We start from the raw sequence: 16,625 nt of genomic DNA, 5'->3' as shown, positions 1-16,625 counted from the left end.
CACACTAAGGGTATTTAAGGGTTTAGGGAGCTGGGAGCTTATTGCAGGTTCAGAATGTTTCTATGTGAAGTAAAGTTTATCTGGGGATTGGAAAGTCTCTGGTCAGAGGGGAGGCTATCTCCAGGTTGGCACGTTTCTGGTTGGAGGGGGGTTCATCTTAGGGTTGTAATGTTTCTGGTTATCCTGACATTAACCATTAGGCTGATGTTTTTTGGCCGGATTTAGGCGGTTTTTTAATCAAGGGAAACTTAAAATGGTCATGTTTGTCCAGGACAGCCATGCTCCTGTCAGGGTAGATCTTGGGAAGGTATCAGCTGTCTTTGTAAAGTTAGGTTCCCCCGGTGCCAAGCACAGGGCTGACTGCATTACATGGGTTTTTCTTTTTAATATTCGTGACAACCTTCTGAGGTAGGTATCATTTACCGTCCCCATTTTACAGATTAGACAACAGAGGTTTCGGAGGTTACCACTCATCCACAGCCACACAGCTATTATGGAGGAAGGGAACCCCATTTGTTCCTAAACTGAGATTAAAAGGAAAAAAAAAAAAGGAGGCAGGCCAGGAAAGAAAACACGCAAAGTGTTGAAAAACAGGAAAGGAAAGGTAAGCGGTCAGGCGGAAGCTGCCCCTTTCCTGCCTCCTTCCCGCCCGGAGCTAGTCCTTGCGCGGGGCCCGAACGCCCCCCAGCGGCTGCCTCTCTGCTGTTGACGCTTCCGGCTACAGGCTGACGTCACTAGCGAGCGCCCCTGCGTCGACACCGGCCCCCGAGCACGTGTGGCGTAATACGCCGAGTGAGGGGGCAGGTCTTCCGGCCCTTTCGAAAATCATTTCCGGCAGGAGCCGGAAGACCGTCCCGGATGGCCTCGGGACGCCCAGTGTGTGGAGGTGAGCTCTGGGATTGCCGGTTTTCCCGTGTCCGCTGGTGGCCTCATGCTGCAGGCCGTGGCCGCTAGCCCCCGCTCGCATCGGTGGCGCTGAGTGCAGGGGCAACAAGCGACATGTCGTCGGGTCTCCGCGCCAGTGACTTCCCCCGCTGGAAGCGCCACATCTCGGAGGAGCTGAGGCGCCGGGACCGGCTGCAGAGGCAGGCGTTCGAGGAGATCATCCTGCAGTGTGAGCGGCGCCCGTGTGGGCTGGGAGCGGGGCGGGCGGGCCCCGCGCTGCATGCGGGGCGCCAGCGGGAACCTGAGGCGGAGCCCCCGGCGCCGCCCACGCGCATGGCGGCCGCCCAGCGTACCCCGTGCCTGGGACGCCCCACGCCTTTTAAATGCTTTCTCTAATTTGCGTTTTATCTTTAGAGGATTTTCCCTACTAACTTGTGCGATCTTTGTGGGGACACACAGTTCGTGTTTGTATTTGTAAATCCCAGCAGCTCAAACAATGCTTAAACAGGTCCCGGGAACATCCCATCTATGGAGGCATGTTAATGACGGTCGTTGACTTTAAATCGCAGAATTAACATCGCTTTCTCAATGTAGTGGAACGGGTGGCCTTGGATTCCTCAAACTTACTTCCCTTACTCCACCTTGGTGGTTTTTTTTTTTTTTTTTTTGCGGAGAAAGGGTGTTGGGGGAACAGGGTCTCGCTCTGTCGCCGAGGCTGGAGTGCAGTGGCGGAGATCACGGCTCAGTGCAGCCTCAAACTCCTGGACTCAGGTGATCCTCCCACGTGAGCCTCCTGAGGAGCTGGGATTACAGACGCGTGCTACCACTCGGCTAATTAAAAAAAAAAAAAAAAAAAAAAAAAGATTGTAGGAACGAGGTCTTGTGTTTCCCAGGCTGGTCTCCAACTCCTGGGCTCAAGCGATCCTCCCACCTGGGCTTCCCAAAGTATTGGGATTACAGGCGTGAGCCACCGAGCCCAGCACATTCTGATTCTTATCTTTGAGGCGAGACGGAACCTTTACTGTTATTGAAATCTTAAGTATGAACTGCATGGCACGTTATCAGTGTTTTTTTTTTTTTTTTTTTTTTTGATGTTTCCCAAATGAGTCTACTATGCAGACAAATTTTAGTACTGTGGTGAGTATTTGCATGTGTTATTTCATTTTATCTTTCCCAAAATAATGTGTATGAACCAGGAACTTTTTCACACATGGAACTGAGGCCTAGGAAGATTAGGTAACTTCTGAGGTTGCACAGCAGGTTAATGGTGGGACTGGTTTTTTGTTTTTTGGTTTTTGGGTTTTTTTTGAGACAGAGTCTGGCTCTGTCACCCAGCCTGGAGTGCAGTGGCGCAATCTCGGCTCACTGCAACCTCCGCCTCCCAGATTCAAGCGATCGTCTTGCCCCAGCCTCCCTAGTAGCTGGAACTACAGGCGAGCACCATCAAGCCTTAGTTATCTAATCTGTAAAATGGGGACAGTAATGATACCTACCTACCTACCTCAGAAGGTTGTCACGAATATTAATTTTTGTATTTTTAGTAGAGACGGTTTCGTTGTATTGGGCCAGGTTGTTCTCCAACTCCTGACCTCAGGTGATCTCCCCGCCTCAGACTTCCATACTGTTGGGATTGCCGGCCCAAACGGGACAGGGATTTGAACTCAGGCTTGATGATTAACTTTTGCATTTGCTTTTCTCACTGGCTCCCACGGCAAATGGGTCTTTGCTTTCACTGCACCCATTGTTTTAACAAAATTAAGAAGAAAGAGGATGCTTTCCTGTTCTAGGAGGTCCTGAAGAATAATGCTGTTTCAGAAAGCCAGAGGCATAAGAAGTCCCTCTGACTCAAAACGTGATTCCCTTACAGATTACATGTATCAGTTCATCGGGTGCTTATTGGGTGTTTATGCTTTAAAAGCTAATATATTTTGAAAGTCAAGTTGGGTTGGAGGCTTGACTCGCCCCTGCCTGAACCCTGTGTCTGTTTTTCCTCCTCTATAAAATGGGGAGGCATTACCGTGCCTACTTGTTAAAACAATGATGTGCATATAAGTGCTTTCAAAGTCATCTGTATAATAGTCTGTAATTGTAAAGTGTGTGTCTCTTTGAAACAAATGGAATGTTTTCCTGCCCTTTGAAAATGGCATCTTGATGAGGCAGGAGCATGTAGAGCAGTCAGAATAAGAGGTCAGTCGTGGAGAGAAGATACCTTTAAATGACGCTAGAGTAATGAGTACTGCCTCCCTGAGGGACCAGGAGGGGGACTGCGAAGGAGCAGGAGAGTGAGGCAGCCTTTGCATGTTAAGATCTCGTTTTGGCGAAGGGACTGACAGCTAGGGAGATGATTTCTATTATAGTTTGTGAAACACCTTCATTCCTCTCATTCCAGCCTTCCCAGGCCAGTCAGCTTCTGACCCTCCATCAACCTAGAGTCTGTTCCCTGTTCAGTCCCTGCCTTTGAACTGAAGAGAAAGGTGGAAAGAGACCATAGTGGGAGGGGGTAAGCTTCCCTCCAACTCCAGCCTTCTCTTCAGGGAGGAACCTTTGGGAAGGACTCCCTTTGAATGCCTGTGTCTTTTGAAAGAACCTCAAATTATCACAGGGCACCAAGCTTTGGTTTAACGTCTAAAGATCTTACTAGAGCCCTTTGACACTGGTGGATTTTAAACCTTTCTCTCGATCATGATGTCCCAGGTTGAAACCAATTCCCAGTTTGGCTGAGCTAGTTCATTTAACTAATATAGATGAGGGTGTTTGTACCCAGGAGTTCTCTTTTCAGATATCAAGAAGTGGGACTCAAGACTCTAAAAGGAGAAATAAGCTCTTTTAACAAGAATAGTCACTAGCATAAACCCTGTCTTGTTGTTCTTGGTACCTGCCTCCACCTCTGATCTTACTGGTGCCTGTGTGCCTATTACTCTTATTTTTAATTTCATTTTATTTATTTATTTTGAGACAGAGTCTTGCTCTGTCACCCAGGCTGGAGTACAGTGGCATACTGTCGGCTCACTGCAACCTCTGCCTCCCAGATTCAAGCAATTCTCATGCCTCAGCCTCCTGAGTAGCTGGGATTATAGACGTATACCATTGTGCCTGGCTAATTTTTGTATCTTTGGTAGAGACAGGGTTTCTCCATGTTGGACAGGCTGGTCACAAACTCCCAACCTCAAGTGATCTGCCCACCTGAGCCTCCCAAAGTGCTGGGATTACAGGCATAAGCCACTGAGCCCAACCTGTGCACCTATTACTCTTAATGACATGTTCTTTCTAGTCTTGTCTTTTGAATTTCTGTACTCTGTCTCCTGTCAAATTTACGATATTTGGAAAGAAAACTCATTTCCTCTCCAAGCACTCCTCTCTTGTGTTCTCTTCACACATTAGCATCTTCCACCCAGTTGCCTGAGCGAGGAGCCTCAGAAGAATCTTTCACTTTTGATTACTATGGATCTGTTAGTGTAATTGTGGGCTTTTGTAATCTCTTACTTCATCACTGCCAGTAAGAAGAAGTCTAAGTCTAAATTTCTCATCCTGCGTTTTTCTGTTTTGGCTCAACTTTTATTTCCAGCCACTTACCAAAAGACTCTGTTATTCCTTCTGTGTGGACCCTCATCTTCCTTTCAAACCTAACTCATATGTCACCACCTGTGACACCATTCATAAAAATGAGTAAAGAGGCTGGGTGTGGTGGCTCATGCCTGGAATCCCAGCACTTTGGGAGGCTGAGGTGAGCAGTTCTAGAGTTCTAGAGAGCAAGAGTTCAAGACCATCCTGGCCAACATAGTGAAACCCCGTCTCTACTAAAAATGCAAAAAATTAGCTGGTTGTGGTGGTGTGCACCTGTAGTCCCAGCTACTCGGGAGGCTGAGGCAGGAGAATCACTTGAAGCCGGGAGGTGGAGTGAACTGAGATCGCGCCACTGCACTCCAGCCTGGCAACGGATCAAGACTGTTTCAAAGAATGTATTCTGTGTACCTTTTTATAGTTGACTGAATAAGATGTTAACTCCTTCATGTTGGGGGCTGTCATTTGTATTTGAATTTCTAGTTCCCTGACCTAAAAAGTAATTAAATATATCAAATTATGATGAAGTTCTCCTGTACTACATAAAGGTACATAGTATTTCACTTTGCCATTGTGTTTAGTATGTTTCTTTTTCTTTTTCTATTCCCAAGGTAGAAACAAATAATTTTGGGGGTAGAAAGCATTTTCAGCTCCCTTTAATAGGGAAGACATTCTTGCAAGTGTTTCTACAGGTTACTGTGGCTGGGGAGTGCATGTTCCTGTATTTTATCTTACAGTGCGTGACAAAATAGGCACCTAGTAAGTGTACATATGTTATAAATAACTTAATTTCTGAAATTTTTATTTTAATAGATAACAAATTGCTGGAAAAGTCAGATCTTCATTCAGTGTTGGCCCAAAAACTACAAGCTGAAAAGCATGATGTACCAAACAGGCATGAGATAAGGTATTTGGAAACTATTGTGTGTCATCTGTGTCTCCTCTAACGAAATTTATCTCAGTTCAGTTGTCACTTCTCTAAAAGCAAATCAAGTACTATTTCTGTGTTCTGGTTTTTGTCAGCTCCTTTCAAATGAGAACTACAAAAGCCAAGTAATTAAAATCGTTTTCAAAAGGTATGTACATACCTAGAAAGGTTATTAGCAGTACAGTGCTCTCAGCACTTAAGGCAGGTTCATGTGGTAACCTTAGGTGTTTCCCATCTAACATGCCAGGGTTCATGGTTTTTTCGTTTGTTTGTTTATTGAGATAGAGTTTCGCTCTTGTTGCCCAGGCTGGAGTGCAATGGCGCAATCTCAGCTCACCGCAACCTCTGCCTCCTGGATTCAAGCGATTCTCTTGTCTCAGCTCCTGAGTGTGTATGATTACAGGCATCCACCACCACGCCTGGCTAATTTTCTATTTTTTACTAGAGACGGGGTTTATCCATGTTGGCCAGGCTGGTCTCAAACTCCCGACCTCAGGTGATCCACCCACCTCGGCCTCGCAAAGTGCTGGGATTACAGGCGTGAGCCACTGGGCCTGGCCTTTTTTTTAAAATCACAGACAAGTATTTCTGAGCAAGTTTATATAGATCCTGTTAATATAGGATTGATTGGCACATACACAAAAATTGGTTTTGGGCAATATGGGTCTATTTGATCCTTTTTAGGTTGGTGTTTTTTCAGCATATATAAATGGTCCCCACTTGCAGTGGTTCAACTTTAAATTTTTCTTTCTTTTTTTGAGACAGAGTCTTGCAAATTAGCAGATTGCAATAAGCTCTTATTTTTCTTTAAGAACTAGATTAGAGGCCGGGCGCGGTGGCTCAAGCTTGTAATCCCAGCACTTTGGGAGGCCGAGGCGGGTGGATCACGAGGTCGAGAGATCGAGACCATCCTGGTCAACATGGTGAAACCCCGTCTCTACTAAAAATACAAAACATTAGCTGGGCATGGTGGCGCTTGCCTGTAATCCCAGCTACTCAGGAGGCTGAGGCAGGAGAATTGCCTGAACCCAGGAGGCGGAGGTTGTGGTGAGCCGAGATCGCGCCATTGCACTCCAGCCTGGGTAACAAGAGCGAAACTCCATCTCAAAAAAAAAAAAAAAAAAAAGAACTAGATTAGAAAAATATCAGTGTATGTTAATAGAGTGTTTACACACACATTTGTGTGCATTCATGTATATTTGAAGTCTTAATGTCCTCTTCCGTAATACTCATTGTGTTTGCATGCTAAATTTGGTGGTTGATATGGGAACAGTAGCCATATTGCTCTGAAATCTCCACACATTTAGTAATTGTAAAAACAAGGTTGGTGATTTATGGTGTTTAGAAAAAAACAAAACAAAACAAAACAGAAACAGTATCTGTAGCCTTATGAGTTAATTTGCTCCTAGAGCTGTAGCTGCTGTTACGTCTCCTCATCTGGCAGAATGGTCTCCTGGTAGAGGACAGAGTGGAAAAGATTGCAGAGAACAGATGGCTTGGCAGGGCCTAGGTTCCATCCTTGCTTTTTTTTTTTTTTTTTCTTTTTTTTTGAGACGGAGTTTCGCTCTTGTTACCCAGGCTGGAGTGCAATGGCGCGATCTCGGCTCACCGCAACCTCCGCCTCCTGGGTTCAGGCAATTCTCCTGCCTCAGCCTCCTGAGTAGCTGGGATTACAGGCATGTGCCACCACGCCCAGCTAATTTTTTGTATTTTTAGTAGAGACGGGGTTTCACCATGTTGACCAGGATGGTCTCGATCTCTTGACCTTGTGATCCACCCGCCTCGGCCTCCCAAAGTGCTGGGATTACAGGCTTGAGCCACCACTTCCGGCCCCATCCTTGCTTTCTAACAGTTCAGGAAATCTTGCCTGGCTGGGGCCCTGGGAGGTCTTCTGTAGTAGTTAAGATATTAGTTGTAGTATTTTGGTTAATTTTAGGTGTGGATAATGCTGTTTCACTATTCTCATCTAAATTCAGCCAATTGAAAACTTAAAACATCTCTGATTAAACCCTTGGTGATTATATTCTTGTATTCTTTATCTGTTAGCCAAACTCATTTGCTTGGAAAGGCACTATAAATGAATATGTAGCAGTTCTTTTGGCTGAATTTCACTAGGATAGTCTTTTTTTCAGGCAGGTTCTCTCTCTGTCGCCCACGCTTGAGTACAGTGGGATGATCATGGCTTACAACAGCCTCAGCCTCTGGGGTTCAAGCAATCCTCCTGCCTTAGCCTTCTGAGTAGCTGGGAGACTACAGGTGTACACCACCATGCCAGGCTAATTTTTAAATTTTTTGTAGAAATAGGGGTCTCCCTGTTACTCAGGCTGGTTTCCACTCCTGGGCTTAAGCGATCCGCCCTTCTCCATTAGTATTGAGTTTACAGGCATGAGCCACCACGCCCAGCAGGCTGGTCATTTAAGTGGAGGTCTTGTTATAAACGAGGTTCATTCAGCCTGGACACAGCAAATTATTCATTGAGATGATGCGTTTTGCAGCAGTTTATTCACAAGGCTGCTAAGCGGTGATTCAGGAGAACAGGTCTCAAATTTACTCCTTGAAAATAGGGGTTGGGAGTACTTATGGGATAGGAAGCACGGTGGTCTAAAGTGTGGGAAGAGGTGATTGGTGGGTAGGAAAGATGAGGTGATTGGGGCTTCCATGCAAGCATAATCTAGCTGTGTGGTTCCTCGTAGGACACGTGCAGAAAATGGTGGCGTTAGCACCATCTGAAGGAGGAGTGTTTTGGCCCTCTGATGTCAGAAGTCACCTCTTGGGCATTCACACAGGCCCACTTGAGGGGTTGAGGGTGTCAACTGGCTTTAATAAGCAAGAGCTGCTTCCTAGTTCCTGGAGGCGAACTTTAAGCACTGGTTATTATAGTGAGCCACAGTCAGTTATTTATAAGGAAGCTAGTGAGAGTCTGGCAACTTGACTTGCTAGTAGGATTTTGGAACTAGAAGTAAGTGATGAAAAGCAGGCAATGTGGGTTGAAGGGTGGGATTAATCAGGTTACCATTGGTTTCGGTCTTTCCATTTCCACCAATGGTACCCATAATAAGGCTGTCCTTCTGAGTTCTTTGTTTCCATTCATGGTATTGTTTTCCTCGAGTCATCTGTGGTTCCCTTTTCCCTCCAGATCTTCCCCTCCCCATATTCCTTCATCACCAAGCCCCCCCCCCCCCCCCCCGGCCTCTCACATCCTTCTGGTTGCATTTATTTTGCCACCTCCTTTGTTTATTTGTCTTCTTATTCCCAGACTGTGGTAGGAGCCTCATTCACTCAATAGACTTCTGCGACCGCAGTGTGGGCTGGGCATTAAGGGTGCAGAGATGAGTTAAGCCAGAGTCCCTGCTCTGAGGAAGACTGGAGTGTAGACGAGGAGGCCGTCCCAAAGGGACCTTTGCTAGAGAACGTAAGGGTGTTCACAGAAGCCGGGCACCATTGGCTTCCTTCCCCCCATTGTGTCCCTCCAGAGTTCCTGCCCGTGTCATCCTAATTAACCTTGAAACACTGTACACTGTGCTTAAATAGTGGTCTGCATCAGTTAGCAGACTTTCTCTGAAGTATTTTCATCACTTTGCCTACAGTTTGAAATCAAACTCTTCAGCCTTGAAATTGTTTATTCTAAGCATGGTTCCTGGTCTAGTGGCATCTTACAGGAAATTGTTAGAAATGAAGATTCTTGGGCCGCTACCTCAGACCTACTCTGTTAGAAACTCTGGATGGGGGGGGGTGGTGCCTGATAATCTGTGTTTTCAGAAATGCTTTAGGTGATTCTAGTGACCTCTTAAAGTTTGAGCACTACCACCTTTACTGCTACTCCAAGTTCCTGGCACCAGCAACATTCCCATCACCGGAGCACAGAAAGTTGAAATGCAGATTGCTGGGCCTTGCTAGGAAAGCAGATCATAGTGGGCTTCAGGAATCTGCTTTCACCATGCTCTGCAAGTGATTGTTTTTTCTGCTTGCTGAGGTACCTTAGGCTGATAGTCACTGTAAGTAAAATAGGAAGTCCTTGGAGGCTCTGGGTGGCGGAATGAGCTGTATCCTGCTTGCCTTAGTCTCTCCTAGCATTTCTTTTGAGTTCTGCATCTTGGTGTACTTTGAAGTTTAAGCATCTAGTCCTGTGGCCCTCATGCCTGATGATCTTACCTCCGTTTTGCCATTCCTAGGTGATTCCTACTTTAGTTTCTCTTCGGAAACCCCTCTCAAACTGAAACTATCCTTTTCTGGGGAAGTCTGCCTCTGAGCATGATTAACACTTTGTGTTGCCATTCTTTGGTACACTTTTGTTTTTCTCTATGTTGTTAGTTTTTATTTCATGAATATGTTCTATAGATAGCCAGCTCCTTGGAAGGAGGGACCACATCTTACGCGCTTGAGTCCAGGAATTTGAGGCCAGCCTTGGCAACATAGTAAGATACCATCTCAATAATTTTTTAGAAGATGGGGGAGATTTGATAATTATTCTGCCTGACTTAGGATGGTTTCTTCATCTGAAGTGTGTTCCACTTTCTAATCTCTTGGCTTTACTTCTTGGGCTAAGATTGGGGAAGTGCCAGGTTGCCTCAAAAGATGAGGTATTAGTTTGCGCTTAGCTGTGTAATAAAATATTAGTTGTCGTATTACAGCATACAGAGATGGAGGGACTGCTCCACTACCACCCCTTTTTATTTTAATACAGGTCGTATGGAGTGGGCGGTTTTTTCCCCTCTTCAGATGTTGATATCCTAGTGTCCAGCCTTCTTCCTTTTCTCCATCTACAAGCTTTCCCCCGACAGTGGTTTCAGCTACTCGCCATAATCTGGTAATTCTCATCTGTGGCACCAGCCTTCTCTTGAACTATAAATCCACAGTTGTAGTTGTCTTCTGCTGTTTCTGAGATATTACGCAAACACTTGGCAAAGATTCCAGAACCGCGCTGACTGGAGGTGATCTGAACTGGCTCCTGTGGCATTAGGGACATCTATTTGCTGACAGAGTCTACATGTTAGCTTCCAGCTTGGACTTCTCCTTGAAGTTCAGACTCTTAATACCCAGTTTCCATTTAATGTATACACTTGAATGGCCGCAGCTGAACTCTTTAGGCCTCCCCCAAAACCTGCTTCTCCCACAAGCTTGCCCATTTCAGTGGGTGACACTTACCTTCTACCAGTTGCTCAGGCCAAAAGCCTGAGTCATCCTTGACTCTGATCTGTCTTTTACACCCCATACCGGATTCAAAGTCAGGTCCTGTTGGCACTCTCTTCAGAAGGGATCTAGAATCAGACAGCATCTTAACCTTCACTGCTCCCACCCCGGTCTGAGCTGCACTGTCCCACGTTTGCACTGTGCAGTAGCCTGCCAGCTGGTCTTCCTGTTTGTACCCTACCTCCTGCAGTCTGCTCTCCTTTTAAAACCTAAGTCATTCGGCTGCTCAGCAGCTTCCCTTCACACCTAGTAAACCTCACAGTCGTCCGAGGGGCCCACAAGGCTCTGCGTCATCTCCCCACCTCCTCTGTCCCCTGCACCTGGGCTTCAGTCACCCTTCCTCCAAACACACACCCGCTTATGCCTCTCCAGGCCCTGTTGCTGCTGCTGCTGCTGCTCTCTCTGCTCAGAGGGCCCTTCCCCCAAGGGTCCACATGGCTTATTCCTCACTTCCTTACAGTCTCTAGTCTTGTGTCACCTTGGAGAAACCCTTCTCAATTACTTTCAAATAGGACCCCCACCCACCCCCCGCTCTGTTCCCTTTCTTCTTCTGCTTGAGTTTTCTGCACAGCACATGTGACTGCTGACCTCACATCTGCTCTCAGTTGACTGTCAGCTGCGTGAAAGCAGAGCCCTGTACACATTGCTGCGTCATCGGCCCTCAAGTGCTTGCCCACCAATGAGTGGGCCTCATTGGTGCCTCTCTGTTACTGGCACTTCATTCAAGAACTTTCTGTCCTTTATTCCTGACATGCCTGGTAGTCACAGTTGCTTTGCTTTTTTCCATGTGTTTCATGTCTTTTCCTTTCCACTCATAGTGGCTGTAACTGCAGTTGCTGGAGACACCCAAATGATTTATTGGCTGTGTGAACATGTTTCTGGAGTTATTGTTTCACTGCCTAATTGGAAAAGTTTGGAGTCTCATTTTTCCCCTCCCTTTTTTTGCACATTCTCTTCATCTGCCTGGTTTGCCAATTTAGTCCCGGACATGACGGCACATGGAATGACAGTCAGCTACAAGAAATGGCCCAGCTGAGGATTAAGCACCAAGAAGAACTGACTGAATTACACAAGAAACGTGGGGAGGTAAAGCTAGCCCTTTTCCTCATCTGTCCTCTGCTCTCTGTGAGAGTCCTGTGGGGAGGGGAGGGAGCTCAGTCACTTCTCACCAGAATTGGCAGCAGCCTTAGCCATATGTGGCATCAAAAGCCCCCTCTACAGGAATAAAAGGGCGAAGAAGACGGAATGAAAAGACCAGGCAGAGTGAGGCCCATCAGCAGAAGGGCAGTCCTGTGAGAGCACTGCCAGTTACCATGCTCCAAAGTCAGCATGGGATATGAGAGTAGAGAGGCTTTAAAGAACGAAAAAGCCTGCTACCTGGTCCATTGAAGCTTTTACTGATGGTTTCATAAAGCTTTTCAGTACAAAGCTTTTCAGTACGAACCCTGAAATTTCAGAGACATTCATGAGAAAGAATCAAGTCCCAGGCTGTGTTCCCCTGGATGGTGGTCTTATGGCAATGCTCCAGTTGGGAAAATGCAGTTCACCATCACTACAGCTCAATTGATTGTCTTTTCAGCAGTAATGAGTCTCCAAAAGGGTAGCTGAGGTTGATGGCTAGACAGCTGTCCTCAGCAAGCCCCTGGCAGTAACCTGGAATATTTCTCATCCAGCCAAGCTGTCCTTTAAGAGGAAGTATCAGGGACAGTTCCCCTTTGTGTCCCCATAGGTGCCTTGGCTCCTTGCTGTCACCGAGCTCATTCATTCTTTCTTAAAAATAAATAGCCACCCACTATGTAGTTTCCAAGTGAGGTCCTAAAATCTTATTCATGAAAGTGTTCTTCTTTATCTCCCAGTTAGCTCAATTGGTGATTGACCTGAATAACCAAATGCAGCAGAAGGACAGGGAGATGCAGATGAATGAAGCAAAGTGAGTAGAGACCATGCCTCTTTGGAGCCTGGTCATTGGGTCACATGTCCTTGTTCTGCTGAACTCTTGCGAGCAGGGCCAGTGGCAATGAGTGGCCATAGTGCACTCAGCAAGAGTTTGATTTCAGTGCATGCACGCTCTGGGATCCTTTTCTACCAGCTCTGAGAAGGAGAAAGCAAGGACAGTGCCCTCAGGCTTCTAGTGTCCTCCTAGGGAAGTCACCTTGGCCCTTGCAAGTGTCCCAGAGACACTCAACAGCTCTCCTGTGGCTGCAGTGTGTGGGAGCCTGGTATGTTCCTGTGGTGGAGGTGGGTAGGGCCAGGATAGCTGAGCACATGGCCCTTGGGAAAGGAATGAGTTCGTGAGCAAAACTTGCTGATCAGAGAGAAGCCTTCATAACAAGTTACATGGGGACTGTAAATCCTAAGACCTTGGAGCTGGGGTTGGGGGTGCTTGGGTTTTCTTAATATGTGGAAAGGGGGTCTAGAGGCTTGGAAAGGCGGGGCACTTGATCAGACATTCTTGCTCAGGAAATGGTGTAGCTGGTGAGATATATAGGGTTTCCAGCCTCCTTTTAAGTCCCCTTTACCAATCTAAGCATCAGAAGTTTCTCTTCCTTCAGATCATGTTTTTGCTAGTCATTAATAGGATGAATTTCACCTTAGGTGTTTCCTAACGGATTATCATGTAAACCATCGGGATGGGCCTGGCTAAGAGATGTAACAGACACAAAGTGTTGAGCACTCAGCCAGGTCCATCTGGCTCTGGCACAGTGCTCTGGTGAGGTACCATTCCTCCTCTGATGTCATACTTTCAGAATTGCAGAATGTTTGCAGACTATCTCTGACCTGGAGACGGAGTGCCTAGATCTGCGCACTAAGCTTCAGGACCTTGAAATAGCCAACCAGACCCTGAAGGATGAATATGATGCCCTGCAGATCACTTTTACTGCCTTGGAGGAAAAACTGAGGAAAACTACGGAAGAGAACCAGGAGCTGGTCACCAGATGGATGGCTGAGAAAGCCCAGGAAGCCAATCGCCTCAATGCAGAGAATGAAAAAGACTCCAGGTGGGATATCAGGCCACAGATAGTGGTTTCCATCCTTAGTAAATTAGAACCTAGGTCTTTGAAAAGAAAGAGAAACCTGGCAGTTATTGCAGGAGGTTTGCTATGGAATTTTTTCAGTGTTTCAAGGAGAAAAGCTAATTCTGAACAATATAAATTAAACCAGAGTTAGAAAAAGGAAATAAACCACAATTAGAATTCTACCCATAATTTTGTGAAGCTTTTTGTATCCATGTAAAAATTCTGATCTTGCTAATGCACGAGAAGACTAGAATCCAAACTCACATGAATATAAATGAAATTCCTAAATCAGACTGATTGATAGATTTTTATTTTTTGAGACAGAGTCTTGCTCTATTGCCCAGGCTGGAGTGCATTGGCTTTAGTAAATTAAAGTTACTAATATTATGTAAACTTTTATAGTTGAAGAATCTCACCATACCTCAGTTTCCTCATTTGTAAGTGGCAATAATGGTATTTATTTCAAAAGGTTGTTTCAAGGCTTAAACGAGTTAAACTCTGTGAACTAATTAGCAATGTCAGGTATGGGGAAGTCCTATATAAATCTTCACTATTGGTAATCATGCTGTGGGTATGTTAATGCAGATTGAGCATTCCCATATCCCAAGCTCCACAATGCTCCAGAATCTGAAACTTCTTGAGTGCCAACATGACACTCAAAAGGAAGTACTCACTAGAGCATTTCAGATTTCCGATTTACCGTCAGTTCAACTGAATTTCATGGTAACACTTGGATCCCCTCCTCAAGATTTATATCATGTTTATGCAAAACTTTGAAAATCTGAAACACTTGTAGTCCCAAACATTTCAGGTAATGGATGCTCAACTCGTTTAAGACTCTTTGCTGCAGAAAACTTAAGTCACAGCTATGACTAACCCCCAGTGAGCCTGAGGCACATGTCTTCCTAAGAGACCCTGGGTCCCAGAAGACAGGCCTCTTCCTTTGCTAGCTGACTGCTTTCTCTAATAACATGACCTGTCTCTCTCTTCTAGGCTTTACTCTGAAACCCTTTAAAAGGGGAGCCTTGCTGATGTTATGAGTTTGGGCTTGGGACGTAGAGTATTTTGCTCAGGGTAGTTGTTATTTTATGTGCACTGAACGTGTTATTAGAACTGGTAGCTTCTAGAGAGCCCAAACCCCATGCTTGCTTAAGCAAACATAAATGGTGGGCCCTCTTTAACAGGAGGCGGCAAGCCCGGCTGCAGAAAGAGCTTGCAGAAGCAGCAAAGGAACCTCTACCAGTCGAACAGTAAGTAGAGATAAATGAATCAAAACTGTGCTCCTGATAATTTGGCTCTCTTAAAAGTTTGGTTGTTTTTTGTTTGTTTGTTTGTTTGTTTGTTTGTTTTTGTTTTTGTTTTTTGAGACAGGGTCTTGCTTTATTGCCCAGGCTGGAGTGGAGTGGTGTGATCATAGCTTCTAATGTTTTTATTTCTGTAAAATCACCTTACAGATTTTAGAAAGAAAACTTCAATGTTAAAGGGAGAAATGAAAACGTACAATTCTTCCACCACTCAGAAGTAACATCCATATATCATTTTAATTGTATTTTGGTGACTTCTGATTTCTTACAAATAATGCATTGATTGACCCTATTTCTGATTACTTACTTGAGATAGATTCTTGAAAGTAAAATTGGCTGGGTCAAAGCTTTTGGAACATATCACCAAATAACCTTCAAAGAGTTTCTGTTCATCAGCTGTGAGTGTGAATTCTGACTTCCTGCACTCTGTACACATTACTGCCTCACTGTTTCCTGTTGACACTTTGAGCGATCCGTTTTCTGCCTCTAATTGTGCCTGCCATGTAATGCTGTGGTGGTGGATTTTTGTTTGTTTTTTTCCTCCTTTCTCCCTTTGATTTGTTACTTGAAGTGGAAGCATAAGTGAAAACTAAGATCTCTTGGAACAAAAGGAATTAAACTAGTTTGGAACTTTTCTTAATCTGCCTACAAGTTAAGGTGGGGGATCTTCTCTGAAATTTGAAGCTTTAATCGTGGCAGGAAACAGTTTTCTTTGCTCTAGGATGTTTATATTTTCTATCGAAGTGTGTGTTTTGGAATATAGTTTCAAAGCTGTGATCCACTATTTTTTAAAATGTTAATTGCTTCCTTATAAGTGGAGTGGTTTAAATTAAATTAGGAGTCATTCACCAACAAAAGTCTTAATTTATAAAGAAACAAAGGTTCTCATATCATGCCTTTGCTTTAGATGTGTAGGGTATGTGTGTATCTACACTTTCAGATGTGGAAGATTAATCTCAGTTGTATTTTCCCAAGCCACAAAGTAAATAGTTGACCTGGAAATGAGATTTGGTTTCTTCAAAATAACAGCTTATAAAAGTGTCAGTTGTCTGCCTTATAATCAGCAGCATAACCAGGTTGACTGGATGTGACAACTTAAACAGGGTGAGCATCCTCCCCAAGATGATACAGGAAAGGGCTGAGGTAGGGTGCAAACATAGGGCTGTGAAGGCCTGTTCTGAATCTCTACGCTTCCCTAAGGATTTTCTGTGTCAGAGCACATACACATCTTTGAAAGATTTTGATAACTTAGCAGATGCTAGTATTTTCTTGTGGTCCTGGGCCTGAGCACAATTCCAAGTACTTACAACCATAAAATTCTATTTTCAACAGGACATTGTCAAAGGCTCAGCTCATATTTGCAGTTCCTGTCTTTGCAGTTCTCCTCTCGTCCTTGTGTGGGCACAGGTGACTCTCACAAACCTAGATCTCTGGGAAAGCCAATCAAGAAAATAAAGCACAGCCTTGTCCTCTTTCTTTAAACCTGCCTTTATTCTCGTCTACATCCTGGCCAAGAATGTGGTGCAATAATTACATATAGTCCTGGAATAAATAGCTAAGGAAAATAAATTTACTTTGACTTGGTTTAATTTGCCTAGTAACAAGTTCTTAAGTATATATTTACATAATCCAGATAATTATTCACTGAAAAGGAAAAATCTGTCAAGTTCTTAAGAATCCAAGCAGTAGGTGATGAAATCTTGGATTATTGCATTTAATTATTTTACTTCTCCGTGAAGG

At 44.9% G+C, this 16,625-nt stretch overlaps 1 protein-coding gene across 3 annotated transcripts in view; it reads left to right on the top strand.

Annotated features, from left to right (window-relative positions):
• Nucleotides 1–816: 816 nt before the first annotated feature.
• ATG16L1 (autophagy related 16 like 1) overlaps nt 817–16,625 on the top strand; it is a 40,428-nt gene continuing 24,619 nt past the window's right edge. For 2 of the 3 annotated variants that reach the window (XM_003936732.4, XM_010347209.3), the window contains exons 1-6: nt 817–1,114; nt 5,260–5,353; nt 11,545–11,650; nt 12,421–12,494; nt 13,312–13,563; nt 14,766–14,831. In XM_003936732.4, coding sequence (XP_003936781.1) covers nt 1,000–1,114; nt 5,260–5,353; nt 11,545–11,650; nt 12,421–12,494; nt 13,312–13,563; nt 14,766–14,831 — 707 coding nt within the window. In that variant the 5' untranslated portion in view covers nt 817–999. The remainder of the gene's footprint in view (nt 1,115–5,259; nt 5,354–11,544; nt 11,651–12,420; nt 12,495–13,311; nt 13,564–14,765; nt 14,832–16,625) is intronic. The other variant, XM_003936733.4, reaches the window with a different exon arrangement.

This window comes from Saimiri boliviensis, chromosome 5, assembly GCF_048565385.1.
Source record: "Saimiri boliviensis isolate mSaiBol1 chromosome 5, mSaiBol1.pri, whole genome shotgun sequence".
Classification (NCBI taxonomy): Eukaryota; Metazoa; Chordata; class Mammalia; order Primates; family Cebidae; genus Saimiri; species Saimiri boliviensis.
Note: the sequence above shows the minus strand (reverse complement) of the source record. Positions and strands in the feature narration are given on the sequence as shown.